Raw genomic sequence first — 15,102 nt, forward strand, 5'->3', positions numbered from 1 at the left:
GCAAACAAGGTTAATGATGCGATCTTAGAGAAACAGTTGCGAAAAGGAAGACTTCGCTCAGTCCAAAAGTGAGATAGAAGTGCGAACCAGAAGTTGCGCGACGTTGGCTGCTAGACATGGAGGCAGTCGCTGATAGACGCGATCCGCTCACCCAACAGGTCCAAGAGGCACAGAAGGTCTCGGCTCCTGTCGAGTTTGCGCATAGCAAGAGTACATTGGGCTGTTATAGTTAGCTCCTGTTTGCGAGATCTAGACCATGATACTCACTCATCATATCCCGTCCACCCCACACACTTCCAACAGTTGAACAGATTTGATGGGTCGTAGCGCCTCTTCACAGCCAGCAATCTCTCGTAGTGCACCCCAAAGAACGTTTCTTGCCAATTCTCCTCGGTCCAATCACCTTCGTTCGAGTAGCACCCACCGTCCGGTGTGACGGCTTTCAAGATATCCATGGTAGCAGAGACAGTCTTTTGAATCTGAGAGCGAGCCACTGACGGTGTGGCAGTCGTCCAGAATTGACCCATGACTATTTCCCATAGCGAATCTCGCCAGATGGGATTCACGCTGGTTTTACCGTTGTCGGGAGTGTTGTCTGGTCCAGTAGCATAGAACTGAGCGCCCCCACTGCCATGGTTGGCACGGGAAAATTGCATGGCGGTAACTACCGCAGTAACGAGCCGATCAATGCTGTGAGATGAATTGAAGAGGGCCCTGGGGATGAAGCGCCCCGCGCCGTTGAAGCCTAGACCAACGGGTCCATTTCGAGATATCTCGGGTCTTTCCGTGAACTCATGCCAATGTGAGAACTTCTTGAAGGAGTGATACTCATTCTCGGTGATTTTGAGACCAGGGTAGTTCGTCAAGAAGTCGTGCCATTGGGACGTGATATTTTTAATAGCCTCCGTGTCATTGGAGGGCAGGACCTGCAAGAATACGACATGATCTGGGAGCACAAAATTGTATCCGGCGACCCCATGGTTTGCAAACAGGGTCTGGTTCGCAGCAAGCCCGGTGATAATGTCGCGATGCACTTTGGACTCTGTGATGTCTTTCGGCGCCGGAAAGCGAGCCTGGAAGCTGTATACATTGATAGGATCGGCCGGATGGAGCTGGAACTTGTAAGATGTGAGCACAGCGTAGGTACCGCCTCCGCCTCCGCGCATTGCCCAGAACAGATCCGGGTCGCTGCATTCGTTGATGGTACGCTGCTCTCCGTCGGCGGTGACGACGTCGAATTCGACAGCTTGGTCGACCATTAAACCGTGTTTGGGACCCAGTGGCCCATGTCCGCCTCCCTGACCATATCCACCAGCGATACCGACAGAGGCGACAGCACCAACAGTGACGTGCATACCGTGAGGCTCAAAAGCCTCCCACGCCTCCTGGGCCTGAATACCGGCGCCAATCTCTCCAACGTTCTCATAGCGAGTCTGGCAGCCCTTGGGCTGGAACGTTCTGTGATATTCTGTGTGCTTCATGTTGTGAGTCCAGATTGCCAAGGAGTTTGGCGCGGTTGATCGCCCGTAGTAGTCATGTCCAGTGTTTTTAATCGATACCCGGATCCCATGTTTGCGCACAAAGCTCAAGGTCTTGCTAATATCATGCCCAGTCGTGGCTCTGACATGGTATGGAGAAAGTCTCCCTAGCGAGCAGGTACCGGAAACAGGCTCGGATGTATTGAAAGAGTTGAGTGCACATTGGGACGTGTCGCACTTCTCCCAGTCGAGAAACTCCATTGATCCATAGTGATTCGTGCGTGAGACGCCATCGCCGTAGTTCTTCGCGACTTCTTGACATTGCGTGCTCGACGGATCTGTGTAGCACGGGGCGGCCCAAGGCTCCGTTAGTCGGAGATTGCCGTTGATGCTTTGATTGAAAGCGTTCCAATCCTTCATTGTCGGCCAGCAGGACTGTCCTGGTAGACATGTGTAGTTGGAAGAAGTGAACTTTTCTTGCGCTGGCACCGTATTCGGAAGGTGTTGTTTGCAAAATGTATATGACCCGTACACGGCGAGGCCGCAGAGAAGGGGTAGTAGAACAACATGGCGTATGATCTCGCTTAAACTCCGCTTCGCTGGCTTTGTAGAGGTTTGCAAACTCTCATCGTCCCTCTGCAGTTGATGGGCATGAACAATCTTTTCGTCCAGCAATGGTTGCCGCTCGGGGTATTCCATTCTGCCAACCAATCAAAGCGTCTTCCTGCAAGTGTTGTATTCCAAGATCCTCGGTCGTGCTTTCCGTAAAGGTACCTTCGTTGAATTATCCAGATGGTGTCTTATCGAGCAAGATGTAGTCGTAATGAGCGGGTAAACAGTGCGAAGCCTCGTTATAAGGCATCATCCGTACAGACGCAAGCTGAGCCTGGGAAGGACTCAACGTCCCGCGAACGCATCAGGAGCGAGCCTGCCGTAGCCCACATTTGGAAAATGGCTGACTGCGTCTCAGCCTCAACTTCTTCTTTTCTTACGGCCGGACTGACCAATCAGGTGTCTAGAGCACATCATCGAATGCGCTCCAAGCCAGTAGTCGAGCAGGCACCAGGCATCGACCGGAAAACACAGCAGGCAGACGCTTCCCGATGCACCTGATGCTGAAGGCTGATGTGGGGTGGTTCGGGGCTGGCGAGGGCGCGGTGTAAGTGGTGAGAGATTTGCCGTGTGCCTCCCACGCGTTCCCCAAATCGTTCCCTGGCGCGTAACGCCTTGCCTTTCCGCCTTGGCTGTGTACCGCAGCTGATGCAGGCCACTATGCCGGATTGTGCGACCGCTGAGACGGTGAACTGGAAGTTTGGTGATGAGGCTGTGCACCTGAAGCGCGATCTTGATGATGGTGGCCTGAGATCCGGAAGACTTCGGAAGGCTGGCATGCTAGGTAGGCAGCACGGGAGAAGAAAAATCACACAACCATCAATTGTGGACGAAATATTTCTATGGCGAGCTTCAACCTTGCTTGGAGAGAATTACCGCATGCGCAAGCCCTGTGCAACCACTTGGTATACAACGATGTGCCAGGTGGTCCCGCATTCGAGTTCCACGACGGCAATAGCCACCCGAGGCCTTCACCGGACCAGCAGTTGCGAGCTGCGACGCTTGCAACATAACTTGCGAGATCACAAACGCAGCTTGTACGAATGTATCTCGAGAATGTCTTAGGATCAAAGGAGTGGGGTTCTTTTTACAAGATCGAGCCGTAACGCTCACCTGCTACATAGCATACATGAAGGGTGACTGAACATCAACCTCACTCATTCTCGTCATAGTCATCGAAAGGCCAATCAAGTAGGGCTCTCTTCAATTCCTCCGGGTCGTCCTTCAGCCCGTCTACCATGCATTCCTTGGCCATCCTTGCTTTTTCTTTCGCGTAGTCAAAGCCTTCGTGCGACGTGTATCCACTTTGGGATATACCCAATAGTTCCCACCATTCTTTCCTAAACGCGTTGTTTTCCCGCAGGGATTTCCGCATATCTACTCTCCTCTGCGCTTCTTGCTCGGGTATGACGATGGGGCATGGCGGGATTGTGCCGTCTGCGGCGGCAGATGCAAATACTGGCCATTCTTCCACAACATCTGCGATACTGATCTGGAGATGAGCATTGTCACCTTCCCATCGAGTGCCGGCATCGTGAAATATTTGACGTGCCATGAAAGTTTTGTCGCAAGTGCACGCCTGCTAGTGAGGCTTGTTCAGCACCTGAGTGAGGCCGAGGTACCAGAAATGTATGTGTCGTCGGCGATATAGTTCTTCTGCCTCAGCACACTCCTTTTCTGCCGTTGACGCAAGATTTTTTGGTAGCTTGGGCTCTGTAAAGCTTCGATACCCTTCGTCTGCGTGGTCTGCAAATGCCATTGGTATGTCCGCGGCGAGAAAAGCAGGGAGAACTTCGAAGTGCTTCTTGTACCCAAACGACTCAGCGTATTCGCGATAGAATGGGTGTCTTGGCCGTCCATATTTCCGGATCCGCGCCAACTCTTTCTCGGCATGACTTCGAAGAACGAGCTGAGGATCGACGTCTTTCTGTGTCAGAATTAGTGTTGTGAAAGTCTAGAGCAAAGTACGCACGAGGACCTCGGTCAACATCCAGTTCTGCACGTTCTTCATACCACCATCGCATAGATGCATATGGCCCTACACACAAGTCGCTAGATCCAGAGATACCTATGCGAGGCATTCCCGGAGGCATTTCTTGGGAGTAGTATATGCTACCACAGGCGGGAAGCGTGTTCGCGAACAGTTTGGTCTCCATCAAGACTATTCTGTGCAGTATCCGGCATCTTTCCTCTTCAGCTAAGCTGAGCCAGATACCACTGAGAGGCTTTCCTGGTATTCTTTCCATTAACATATACTCTACGCCGAAAGCGTTCTCACCAGAGGAGTACGCCAGAACGAAAGGTGCAGGAATTCCGTTAGTGCGGAGAAAGTCCAGTGTCGCGACTTCACTCGCTACTGCCAGACATCGTGGTAAGGTTGATGAGTATGGAAGACGGGCGAGCACCGACGAGCCATTATTCATTGTTACATTGAGGATGCGATTGAAACCGTCTTCGGCGATATTTTGTATCGCATTCACGTCGGAAACGGATCTATTCAGTGCTTTTGCAGCTGCATTCTTGAGTTCAGAAACGTTGAAATTCAAGCGGCGTTCTGCCATGCGCAAAGACTCATTGACACTACGTCATCATATCAGCCCGCATTTCCAAGTGATTGATATGAGGTAATTTTATGTACATCCATCTACCAGAAGTAAACTTGAACAACTCGCGGGGGTCTTCTTTCTGCAAGCTAGCCTTTGATGACAGGAACGCGCGCCTGCAACATGAAGACGTGAACCGGACGCATCTACTTCCCACCACAGGCGAAACCCGCACTGCTAGCCGGTATAGTGTTTGATGGACAGTCGGTGTATGAACCCTAGGTCTCATAATTGTGGTAATGATGGTGATGGTTGCGCAACGAGTGTTTGTTTCGCACAAGCAGTGCGAGTGCACAGACAGCCATCGTCACGACCGTCATCTGCAGCATTGCGGCGCAGTATACGTTCTCCACCACCAACGATGTTCATCGCAGAAACATGTTGAGCATGGTGTAGGTGCCCTGGGACCGGCGTTGCGCAAGGTGCAAAGCGCACAAGCCACTGTCGGTCACCCACTTGATGGGCGATGCCATCGTCCTTGCTACCAACGGTGGCTCGACTACACCTACGACATGCTGCCTTATGAGAATGCCTCCGGCGTCCTGGAAACATCCCTCCGCCTCCAACAAGATAATGTCTCTTAACAATCACGAGATAGCGTGAGAACCGCTACCGGCGTATGAAGCTGTCTTTTACGCATCGGATGACGCGACCGTGAACGCACTCCGATGGGAAGGTTATCCGTATTGCCGGAAACCTGCACGCGGCGTTATCGCAACAACATATCGCGACTTTGGCGAAATGACGCGTTGTAGTAAGTAGATAACCGGCGACATAGTTTTTTGAAGCTTCGTCTCGACGTTGCGAGTCCTGAACTAATGGCAGTGTGGCAGCAGTCCAAGACCCACATCGAACGGCCGACCGTACGCGAAGCAGACGTAGAACGCCTACGAGAACGCGCAAAGTCCAGATCTGACCCATGGCTGATACAAAGAACTACATCGCCGTAACGCCGGTGGACCCGATCAGAATCTTCTTCGATTCTCTTGCGATGCGCTCGGCAGTGAAGTGGAAGGCGCACAGTTCTTGACACCACTCATTGCGCATCCCTCGCCATTGTATTCGCTGATATCTAGATGACACCCAAATGCGTATCTCTATACTGGCTTACTGATGGAGTGAAGGATTGCAGACAGACGTGCTTTTGGCAAGTTGGTGGGGAGTCACAAAGGCGTATGCTCGTGAGATGCGTCATAGCAACAGCACTGGCTGACGACGAGGTGTTCGTCGCGCTGGGACGTGAGCAACCGAAGCTACTGATACTCAGTGGTACTGGTGCGCGGGCTCAGTCTGTGATTCATCGGTCTGCTTGCGTTGATGGTATGATGAGCTCGGAGACGAAAGGCGCGCTGCAAGTGATGGCATGGCATATCCGATACAGTAAAGCGCTGTCATAATGATTTCAAATTAGTTTGGTACAGACCGCGACGCCATCGAGGCTCACATCTTTCGCGGCGCAGCCTTATTGGACAGTAGTGCTGACCTGCTGCATCTCTGCGCTGACGCGGTGGCGCGCCAGGCAGAAAGTAGAACTCCAGCCTGGTATTGGTATTGCCGACTTTACTACTCTCAACATTGCTTCCAAAAGCCATTCTCATCGCTTTATCTTCAACACTGGGTTGCTGTCCGCAAGTCTTCTTACCCTCTTGTTCCTTCGCTACGTACTCGACGTGGCCTATCTCTTCGTATCTTTTGGTATTCGTGTTCATATCTCAGCCTTGGTATGATTTCGACCAGTCGCTCTTCGTTGAATTAGGGTCATACGGAGCATGCAGAGAAAGCGACCACAAAGATCAGCAGGTGTTGGCAAGAACAAAGGTGTACCCAATCCGAACGACGTACATGCGCGAGACTCGATAGAGCCGCCGCCTTGCGACGATCTAGATCTAAAGGCTGCAGAATCGGAGATTAATTTTGGCGATCACTTCCTAAGTGCCGGCTCATCCTACCCTCCATCATCTACTAACCATGAAGGAGGGGGTAAAAGCGATGCTAGCGCTCAAACGAGTGAAAAGACTTTTTTCGCTTCTTACCGAATTGTTGAAGACTTGAAACTACTGTCTCTCCGACGAGCCCTGCTAGGCCAGGAAGTCGGGGCAGGTCAAGATACCAAAGTGAAATCAAGTCGTGGACTCGACAACGCTCCAGACGCAAGACCTGGTTCTGAGCCAAGTCTTGAAAGCGCAAGGCTACTGTCTGCCCAACCACACCTGCTAGCTTCGAAAGCCCTGAACGATCAAGAAGACACAGTGGGTTCAACTTGTGGACTCGACAGCAGCCCAGAGGCAAATCCTGCTTCCGACAAAGCCAGCTCGGAGGCCTATAGTCTGTCTGATTACTTGTCTTTGGAAACATCATCATCGCAAAATTGGATAGATATACAGTACCGGCTTCCTGACGACTGGAAGTGGGATGTTGAATACAATGTCACGTATACCAAATACGGTAGTCAGCGTGGATGTTGGACTTGTACGCCTATGGAACCAGATAAGCCGGCACACTACCCTCTCGCTATTGCAAATGCGCCCTTGGTACTTCCAGTGGAGTATCATTGGCCCCCCGTCAGTGGAGTGGCACCACCTCCAGATCCGCGACCTGCGGCGCCAATCGATTGCCGAGCCGAAGTATCCCTCAACCTGATCAAAGACATCTTTCTTACCTTCGAGGGGAGGATCGGATTCTATTTTCTGATAAACGGTCTACTCCAGGTCGTGGTGCCAGAAGATTTCGACGCTACCTGGGCGTCATCACATCTTCCGCATAAATATGGCGGTCTCAAGGTCTGTTACATTGAACAGACCCTCGAGCCCACCATGTTACCAGCGAGGACAGGAACTACGGAGAGGACCTTTGACAGATCATCACTCGTACCCCTAGGCACATCAGGATCATCTCCAATCGCCCGCACGCCAGCTCAATCCCTCGCTAACATACCATCCCTAAAGCTCAACGACTTCATAGAGGCCCGCCCAAAATCCAACCATCGAAGTGAGAAGTTTTCTGGACGTGTCGGGCTCAAAGTAAGCCGAACCGGCATCACAATGATATTGATGTCCACCCACGTCATCACTGAAGCGATTCTTGCAAAGTCGTATCGCGACAGTATCCTTGGCCGGAAACATGATGAACGCGTCCAGAAATTAGAAGACGATTGGAATGAGCATGTTGAAATCTGGGCTGGCGGTGAAAATGTTAGTATACTAAGCACGCCGATGATACTCGTACAGCATAGCTGTATTATCATGTACTACGATTGATGTGCTCTTATGCTAACAGATCTGTCAGTGCGGAACGATCCACCAAAGCTTTGACAAGGAAGCGGGAATTTATCCGAACGGCTTCAACCACGACATCACTCTCATCAAACCCGCGCATGGGACTTTGGTGAAAGATGTCGCATCCCCTATCAGTGGCCTCGGCTAGCTCAATCACGACTCATGGGTTTCGCTCCGCCAGCAGATAACAACAACCAAAATCTTAGCTGACGCTGAAAGCTCACAGTGTGCGAAAAGCATCAAGTGCAGTGGTCCATCGGACATCCTTGTGGTAGGCGAAGGCATCTTTCTCAACCAGAAAGCTACAGCGGGCGATTCGAAGAGTCTCAAACACCACGACGCGGCAACATGGAAGGATCTAGTGTCACGCGCAATCCTCTACCGTATTTATCCTGACTTCGATCCACCGAACGGCCATAGCGGCACTGTGCTTTATGCGGATGGAATAAGGACAGATGGAACCGAAGGCTCAGGTGTCGTAGGATTCCAAAGCTTTGTACAGCGCAGCGGCCATGTGCAGAATTTCGAGATGGAAGGTGATGCGCTGGAGCGGCGATTGAGAGCTGGGAGGGTTGCATTCTATGGGGCGTTCGAAGTCCCCGCCGAACTCAAGAAGTATCATATATATTGATCGTAGCCGTTGGTCCAGTTTTCCGAAACTATACTGTCGTTGAAAGATCGTGTTGCCAGCGCACCAATCGAAACTTAGCTTTCATCGTAACCCAAAACCCCCACAGTCTTTGCCTCTCATCCCACTGATAAACAGCAAAAGTTGCTAGCCCAACAGACACTGTGACAACTACCCAGATCCATATGTTCAACTGATCTAGTTCCACAAAGTTCATGCCGAATATAGAAGTGCAATACGAAAGTGGAAGAAAGATGGTCGCAAGTATAGTGAGCTTCGTAACCTGGGTGGCCAGCGTGATCTGTTTCTGCGATTCTGCGAGCGAAGTAGCGCTGACGAGTATTGTTATCGCTTCCTGGTAATGCAGCGAAAGCTGGCGGTATCGTGATCGGAGAAACTCGTAGTCGGCCTTGACTGCATCTTTGGCTTCCTGAGCTACATCGCTCTGGTCTTGTGTGAGGTTGGCTGCCCATCGAGCTAATTTTGGCGAGCTGATGAATCGTAGAACTTCTTCGTGTCGACTGGCGTGGTCATCCAAAAGATGCTTGTGCATTATGAGTTGTTCCATATGCTCGGTTGAGTACTTTCGATCCCATTTGGTCGAGGCGATAATGTCGTACCATTTTTGGAGTGTCGATAGTAGCTGAATCTCTGAGGCAGCTGCGAATAAGAGTATAGGTGCGAGGGCGTATAGCGGATCTTGCCCGGCAATCTCATGATCATCAAGCATCACATGCAGCTCTGATGGTAGATGGTACGCTGTCTGAAATAGCGAATCATCGGTGGCTTGCGGGTTATCGGGATCAGGGAAGGGCAGTGGCCATGGATTTTTGATCCTTGACTCCTGTCCCAGCACATGTACAGGTAATAAGCGTATGTCTCGGCGTCCTGTCTCTGTCTTGGCTGCCATATATTCGATGAAATGATGGTAAGTGCGGCTCTGGGAAAGGTCTCTGCTTCCCACGTCTGTCCACAAGATTGCTGGTACACAGTGTAAGCGGTGACCAGACGGGATCAAGGTTTAACAGGTCGCTCACCAGTCCAGCCGTCCCCATTTGACTCAATGGTTATGGACACATCCTGCTCGATGACGAATTGAAGGTTGCTAAGATATGCGTGCCCTCTTATATATGAACAGCCGGGAGCTGCGGCCAAACGTCTGGGCATCCACTCAACGTCGTCGGGTAAAAGCTTTCGTCGCGCTTGCAAGATCAAGCTACTGAATGGATCTACAGGCAGCTTGTTCTTTCCAAAATTTCCCTGTGTGTTGAGACGCAGTAGGAGCCCTTTGTTCGAAGTGGCGTATGGAGTTCTTGTTATTGCGTGAAGAACAGGCCCGTCGGTCGAGCGCCAAAGATGAATGTGCTGCCGAAAGAACTCGGGAGCGACACTGTACTTTGCCCCCACTTCACATATCCAAGACCCTGGAAGATGTCCATTGAGGAAAAGGACCTGTCCTTGCCCTTTGCTTGGAGGCGGGGCTGCGACTAGGTCCTGCAATTGAGAATATTTGTAACTATGACGTTGATACTGCTCAGAGCCATGACAAGGCGGCCCATACACAGATAAATATCCAAGATGATACGCCTCGAGGTCACTGTGTTGCTTGGGTAGATGTGCCTCGTCAGCTCGGAGCAGCTCGGCGAGAAATCTATAATGATAGCCAAAGAAAAGCGTGCGAGTATATGAACGTGCAGCGTAGTTGAGTATGTGTTGACGATAGGCCTCGGCTTCAGGCGATAGCCGCATGCTGATAGTGTAAAAAGGGTGTAGTTTGACTTGCGGGACTTAAAATTCACCTCGAATAGCGCCACGCAAGAAGACCGACGGTCAGCAAATCGAGAATGGTAATGACAGCTGCCTGTCATGCGACATGAACGAGGCGGAGCCAAGCTGTGGTCTTAGGACCTCGCGAAGGTTGGAAGATACGACACAAGTTATAGGCGGTAAAAGGCTCAAATTTTTTTTGTAGGAGGCAAGCTTACGGATCCTGTTAAGAATGACCTCTGGATGCACGGCGTATCACATCCGGCTTTCGCAACAGTATCTGAGGCTGGGGATAAGCCACGCTGCACGATCATGGTGTTCCCCATCGCAACCACTCACGAAAGCGTATAAGCGAGCGCGCGCGTCACGAGCACCCATAAAACCTGCGAGCGTAGGCTAGCCGCCCATGATACGAGGCTGAATATTTCCGATGTCGTTCATCAACGGAAAGACCCTACGACTTGGGCGACGCCAAGCAAAACCTGGATAGCAGTCATAAAGACAACAATCGTAGCGAACCTGCATATTGTCAGTCTTAGGAAGTGGAACAGTATTGAGTAATTCACAAGAACGTCCAAAACTGCAAGGTGTCGTTACGGTTACGAAACAAGACCCAAATGCTCCATGGCTTCGCTTGCTGCAGATGCTCATCTAGGACCATAATTCGAGACCAGAGATGAGGGAATATGCCAGGTGTCCATGCGATTGGCTGCTGGTTCAGGGCGCTCATGAGGTGAGGAAGTTTAGGGTCATATTCGCTGCTACGTTGAAGCCGACTAAAGGCTTGGTAGTCGCTGATCGCGCGATTGCTGTATCGTCGTGCAGAGCAGGGCTGACATGGGCAACATCGCCGCTGTATTTAGATACACGAAGTCAGTGTATGCTTCCTGTACAGTCTGTACAGAAACACGTACCCATAAGCCAAATTTAGCATGGGGACCCAATGATGGCCAGGCGTTGAATAGCAAGCTGTATGACTCCAGGACCTCTTGTGCTAGCTCATTACGAACACCCACCATTCTAAGGGGAATGGCATCCAAGGCACATGGTAGCGCGAATATCTCAAGTATGCGACGTCCGTTGCGGTTCGATAGCAGGAGATGCCGGGAGACGTTGTAAGTCCAGGTGATTTCCACTGCTCCGAACACGGTCAACCGGTAAGCGTTAAGGTGGGTAGCGTCAACGAAGAGCGACTCCAACGACTCCAAATCTGCCATGGTCACCACAGAGGCGAATGCGACAGGCGCTGGTAGCAGAACGCTGCCCGCTACCATTTCGGCCAAGCTATGGCGGTATGGCTGACCCCCGAGCAAGCTCTTGTGCATACGCAGATTGTAGCTAGCCGTCACCATACGGAGCTTACCGTCTACCGTTGGTAGGTCGGTGAACGAGCTCAGTAATAGTGTGCAACTGCCAATAGCGCGCACCACCGTGTCCTCATCATGCCATGGTGTGTTCGGGTGCGTAGATAGCGAATGTAGCAGCCCTTCGATGCTCTTCTTCATTGGCCCAGGGGGTTGAGGGCCTTGGAAGTATTGTGTTATCTTTATGAGGAGCTCTTCGTATTCTGGAGTACCTCGAGCATCATGCTGGTTCATGAGGTAGTTGATGTACGGTTCGACGGCGGCATCGTTTGGGTAATTCGGGAAGCCTAGGGCGTGCGCGAGACGTATTCGGAGGGGATCGCGCGGAAAAGGTTCTAAAAACGTGCCCATGTTGCATTTCAAGCAAGCGATGAGCTTCAGCGACTATTCCAGAGTCAAGATGGTAGGCCGCTGAGAGCGCAAAGAGAAGGTGCAGGTGTTCCATATTGAGGCTGGTGGGCTGTCCATAAGGCTGTGCATCGCAAGGGAAGTATCTCGCCGGGCGATGCCACTGCCCCTTTCGAGTAGACTGAGGCTGCGATTGGGCTGACACGATCATGCATATGGGCGGGCATGTGGATGATGCATGTGTGGTGGCAGTGAAAATGAAATGGACTGCACGCGCCGCTTATCGATAACAGACCGCGCGCTCAGGCAACCCGCGTCATATTATCGATCGCCCGCGCCCAACCACACGACATGACGAACTCACCAACGCGTGTTTACGAGTATGTCACACATACATGAATTCAGATTCGTTTCATGCACACACTGGTGCACTTATCGATATGTAATTTACGCGTTGAGTGTATAACTATACATCTGCTAACCAACCAACAGGGACGCCGGCAGCAGTAGGCGCAATGGCAAGCCAGCATCCTGCGAACCATGCAGGCTAAACAAAACCAAGTGCGATCATGGCCATCCGAAGTGTGATCGTTGCCGTCAGCGTGGTATTGAAGACCGTTGCTTCTACCACCCAGCACCTCTCACCAGACAGCGTCAGACTGCCGATGAGTCAGGAACAGGCGAAGCCCGTCCTCCCAAAAGAAAGTATGCATACATTTGGAATAAGTTTATATCAGTATTTTGACTCGAACAGACGGCCCTCGAAGCAAGCTTCGGATGCTGTTTCCGCTTTCGCCCCAGCGTCTCCGTCGCATGGTGACAAGCTTGCGGATGCCGTTGCTGCCGATGTCTATCACCCTGGGTTCCTCGGGCCTGGATCGTACGCCGTACTTCTTCCTCAGGATGAAGAACCTGGTCAGATGCGCGAACGCGAGGAGTCTGTTGCGTCAGAACGATCAGACCGCGAACTTACACACCAGCACACCCTGTCCAAGTCTATGCGATACCAGATGGCTTGTGACGTTTTGAGCACTTTTCGCCATTACAACACAATCAAAGAGCTTGTCTTATGGTACAACGCGACAAATGAAGCAGGTGTAATACCTGCCCAGATTCAGGTCGACGCCGTGAATGCATTGGAAGCTGTTGTTGACAAGCATGACCTTCGGCGGAAGAAACCAAGTTCTCTGCTGATAAGCCAAGTACTCGAGACGACTGCACGCCCTTTCACAGTTTCACAGTCAATGGAAGCACATGACTTTCATATCTTGTGTTCTGGCGAGAATTTACGATTCGAAACCATCGGCTTTCTCCTCGCGACGGCTGGGCGATCACTGACGTTCGGCTTCGTTCCGGATATATTCAGTGATCCTGCCAACAAGGACATGAAGTTACACTTCGCCGATGAGCTGCTTCGTGCAAGTACGACCTGTCTTTTTCTTACAACGATGCTTGCGACAGTCAACGACATAACGATCTGGATGTATTACGAAAACTACCTATTTACGATCATGATCTGCGGCTATCAAGGTCCACCCAGCTGGCGGAGGATAGGTGAACTGTCGACCCAGATATATGCCCTGGGTATACATCAAGAGAAAAAATGCGCCCATGCTCCGAAATGGTTGACAGAAACACGCCGTAGGGTATTCTGTTCAGCATACAACCAGGACAAGTCGATATCCACCTTCCTTGGCCGTCCAATACGTATCAGCAAGAGACACACTGACATCGAGCTTCCACTCGACCTGGCCGATAATGAAGTCACCGGTGATCAGGCGACCTTGGATTCTGCCATCGCAGCGTTGGACGAGGACGGTTGGAACACCAAAGGCAGATGGTTGAGGGCGTCCTGGATCGTAAGTCTTCCACCTCCTTGGTTTCGTTCCCTCGGCTAACGTAGACAAGCGTCTGCGACACATATCCCTCCGATGTCGCGAAGAAATTCTGGAATTCTCGCTCGTCAAGATAGATGCAAACGCGGAAGCTCAGTTACTGTACGTACGCCACAGGAACCCCATCCTGGCTTCTACTAATAAGGCTGCAGAGACATTTCCGAGCGTGTACGAACTTCCTGGGAAATGCTACCCAAACATATGCGATACTGGAAGACCTGTTGGGAAGATGATGTTCCCACGGTAATCTGTCTGATGCTGTCCATCATACACCTCACGCACTGGTACAATGAGTTCATGATCCAAAAGCTGCTCGATTACAGCCCATTGACCCTCAACACTGCCCTACTACGCGTCTCCGTCGACCTTCTTTGCAACACACTTACCCTAGGTAGAATACGCGATCGGTCATATGACGTTCAACGCGACATGCTGAACGCCCTGCTGCTGTTTGGTGTACCCGCTGCATCGGTACTCGCTACAGCATTGCGCGAACAACACCGGACAGGCCAGCAGTTCCCTGCTGAAATATCTCGCGCGGAGATCATTCGCATGCTCAGTGTGCTTATATCGCATCTTGATTCTGCCGCACACATGGAAAATTCTGGGGCAAGACATGGCGAAGCCAATTACAACCTCTTTCGCAAGGCGAGCAAGATCTTCACCAAAGTCATCGATACAGTCTTGGACACCAGACCGGCGGAAGAGATCACCCCAGCGAGTGCTCAGCTGGGACTTGACCTAGATCTCGACCTTTTCTCGGGCGCTGGGCTGGACGGTTTCGAAGGAGGTATGGAATTTCCCGGTATGGGAATGTCACTCGGCATGAACGGGAATGGAAATGGAAACTTCAGTGATGCTGCAGATGATTGGGGTGCTCTCGGTCAGTGGAATGCTTTTGGTGGACCTGTGTAGAGCTCTCTTACCAGCGCTGTTGGGCTCTATAGGAGGTATTACACAAGTCTTTGTATCACGCAAGGTAACCAGGAATTTCTCGAGCGCTTGGAGATTCGTGCTTGTGGTACATCTGGCTTTTGCGCCGGTACTAAAGCTTATATAATTATCTCTACGCTAATTACAATCTAGTATAATGCTGCTAGCCTCCTCTTCCGAGTACCACTCATCTCCAATA

At 51.3% G+C, this 15,102-nt stretch overlaps 7 protein-coding genes across 7 annotated transcripts; 2 read left to right on the top strand and 5 right to left on the bottom strand.

Annotated features, from left to right (window-relative positions):
• Positions 1 to 38: 38 nt before the first annotated feature.
• Positions 39 to 2,433, bottom strand: BKA58DRAFT_133513 (uncharacterized protein). Its single transcript, XM_046164450.1, has 2 exons — positions 268 to 2,433; positions 39 to 220 (listed from the first exon to the last, which is right to left on the bottom strand). The coding sequence occupies exons 1-2, from the start codon at positions 2,175 to 2,177 to the stop codon at positions 148 to 150; spliced, it is 1,983 nt and encodes a 660-aa protein (XP_046028014.1). The 5' UTR covers positions 2,178 to 2,433; the 3' UTR covers positions 39 to 147.
• A 766-nt stretch (positions 2,434 to 3,199) lies between these two features.
• On the bottom strand, positions 3,200 to 3,645 carry BKA58DRAFT_455076 (uncharacterized protein; the record flags this gene model as incomplete). The annotated part of the gene is made up of 1 exon (XM_046174532.1): positions 3,200 to 3,645. The coding sequence occupies one exon, from the start codon at positions 3,643 to 3,645 to the stop codon at positions 3,244 to 3,246; it is 402 nt and encodes a 133-aa protein (XP_046028015.1). The 3' UTR covers positions 3,200 to 3,243.
• On the bottom strand, positions 3,608 to 4,651 carry BKA58DRAFT_467743 (uncharacterized protein; the record flags this gene model as incomplete). Its single annotated transcript, XM_046175072.1, has 2 exons — positions 3,608 to 4,013; positions 4,063 to 4,651. 2 exons carry the CDS (start codon positions 4,649 to 4,651, stop codon positions 3,673 to 3,675), a joined length of 930 nt encoding a protein of 309 aa, XP_046028016.1. The 3' UTR covers positions 3,608 to 3,672.
• A 1,811-nt stretch (positions 4,652 to 6,462) lies between these two features.
• On the top strand, positions 6,463 to 8,599 carry BKA58DRAFT_419428 (uncharacterized protein; the record flags this gene model as incomplete). Its single annotated transcript, XM_046172711.1, has 3 exons — positions 6,463 to 7,884; positions 7,970 to 8,077; positions 8,195 to 8,599. The coding sequence occupies 3 exons, from the start codon at positions 6,463 to 6,465 to the stop codon at positions 8,597 to 8,599; spliced, it is 1,935 nt and encodes a 644-aa protein (XP_046028017.1).
• An 81-nt stretch (positions 8,600 to 8,680) lies between these two features.
• On the bottom strand, positions 8,681 to 10,345 carry BKA58DRAFT_410175 (uncharacterized protein; the record flags this gene model as incomplete). The annotated part of the gene is made up of 4 exons (XM_046172203.1): positions 8,681 to 8,723; positions 8,791 to 9,562; positions 9,634 to 9,719; positions 10,158 to 10,345. The coding sequence occupies 4 exons, from the start codon at positions 10,343 to 10,345 to the stop codon at positions 8,681 to 8,683; spliced, it is 1,089 nt and encodes a 362-aa protein (XP_046028018.1).
• Positions 10,346 to 10,539: 194 nt separating this feature from the next.
• On the bottom strand, positions 10,540 to 12,316 carry BKA58DRAFT_380914 (uncharacterized protein). Its single transcript, XM_046169951.1, has 3 exons — positions 11,278 to 12,316; positions 10,930 to 11,216; positions 10,540 to 10,882 (listed from the first exon to the last, which is right to left on the bottom strand). Exons 1-3 carry the CDS (start codon positions 12,076 to 12,078, stop codon positions 10,804 to 10,806), a joined length of 1,167 nt encoding a protein of 388 aa, XP_046028019.1. The 5' UTR covers positions 12,079 to 12,316; the 3' UTR covers positions 10,540 to 10,803.
• Positions 12,317 to 12,419: 103 nt separating this feature from the next.
• Positions 12,420 to 15,055, top strand: BKA58DRAFT_134521 (uncharacterized protein). Its single transcript, XM_046164455.1, has 5 exons — positions 12,420 to 12,517; positions 12,568 to 12,780; positions 12,830 to 13,934; positions 13,984 to 14,072; positions 14,123 to 15,055. Exons 1-5 carry the CDS (start codon positions 12,471 to 12,473, stop codon positions 14,883 to 14,885), a joined length of 2,217 nt encoding a protein of 738 aa, XP_046028020.1. The 5' UTR covers positions 12,420 to 12,470; the 3' UTR covers positions 14,886 to 15,055.
• The last annotated feature ends 47 nt before the right edge of the window (positions 15,056 to 15,102 follow it).

The sequence above is a fragment of the Alternaria rosae genome (genome assembly GCF_020736505.1).
Source record: "Alternaria rosae strain MPI-PUGE-AT-0040 chromosome Unknown BKA58scaffold_3, whole genome shotgun sequence".
Lineage (NCBI taxonomy): Eukaryota > Fungi > Ascomycota > Dothideomycetes > Pleosporales > Pleosporaceae > Alternaria > Alternaria rosae.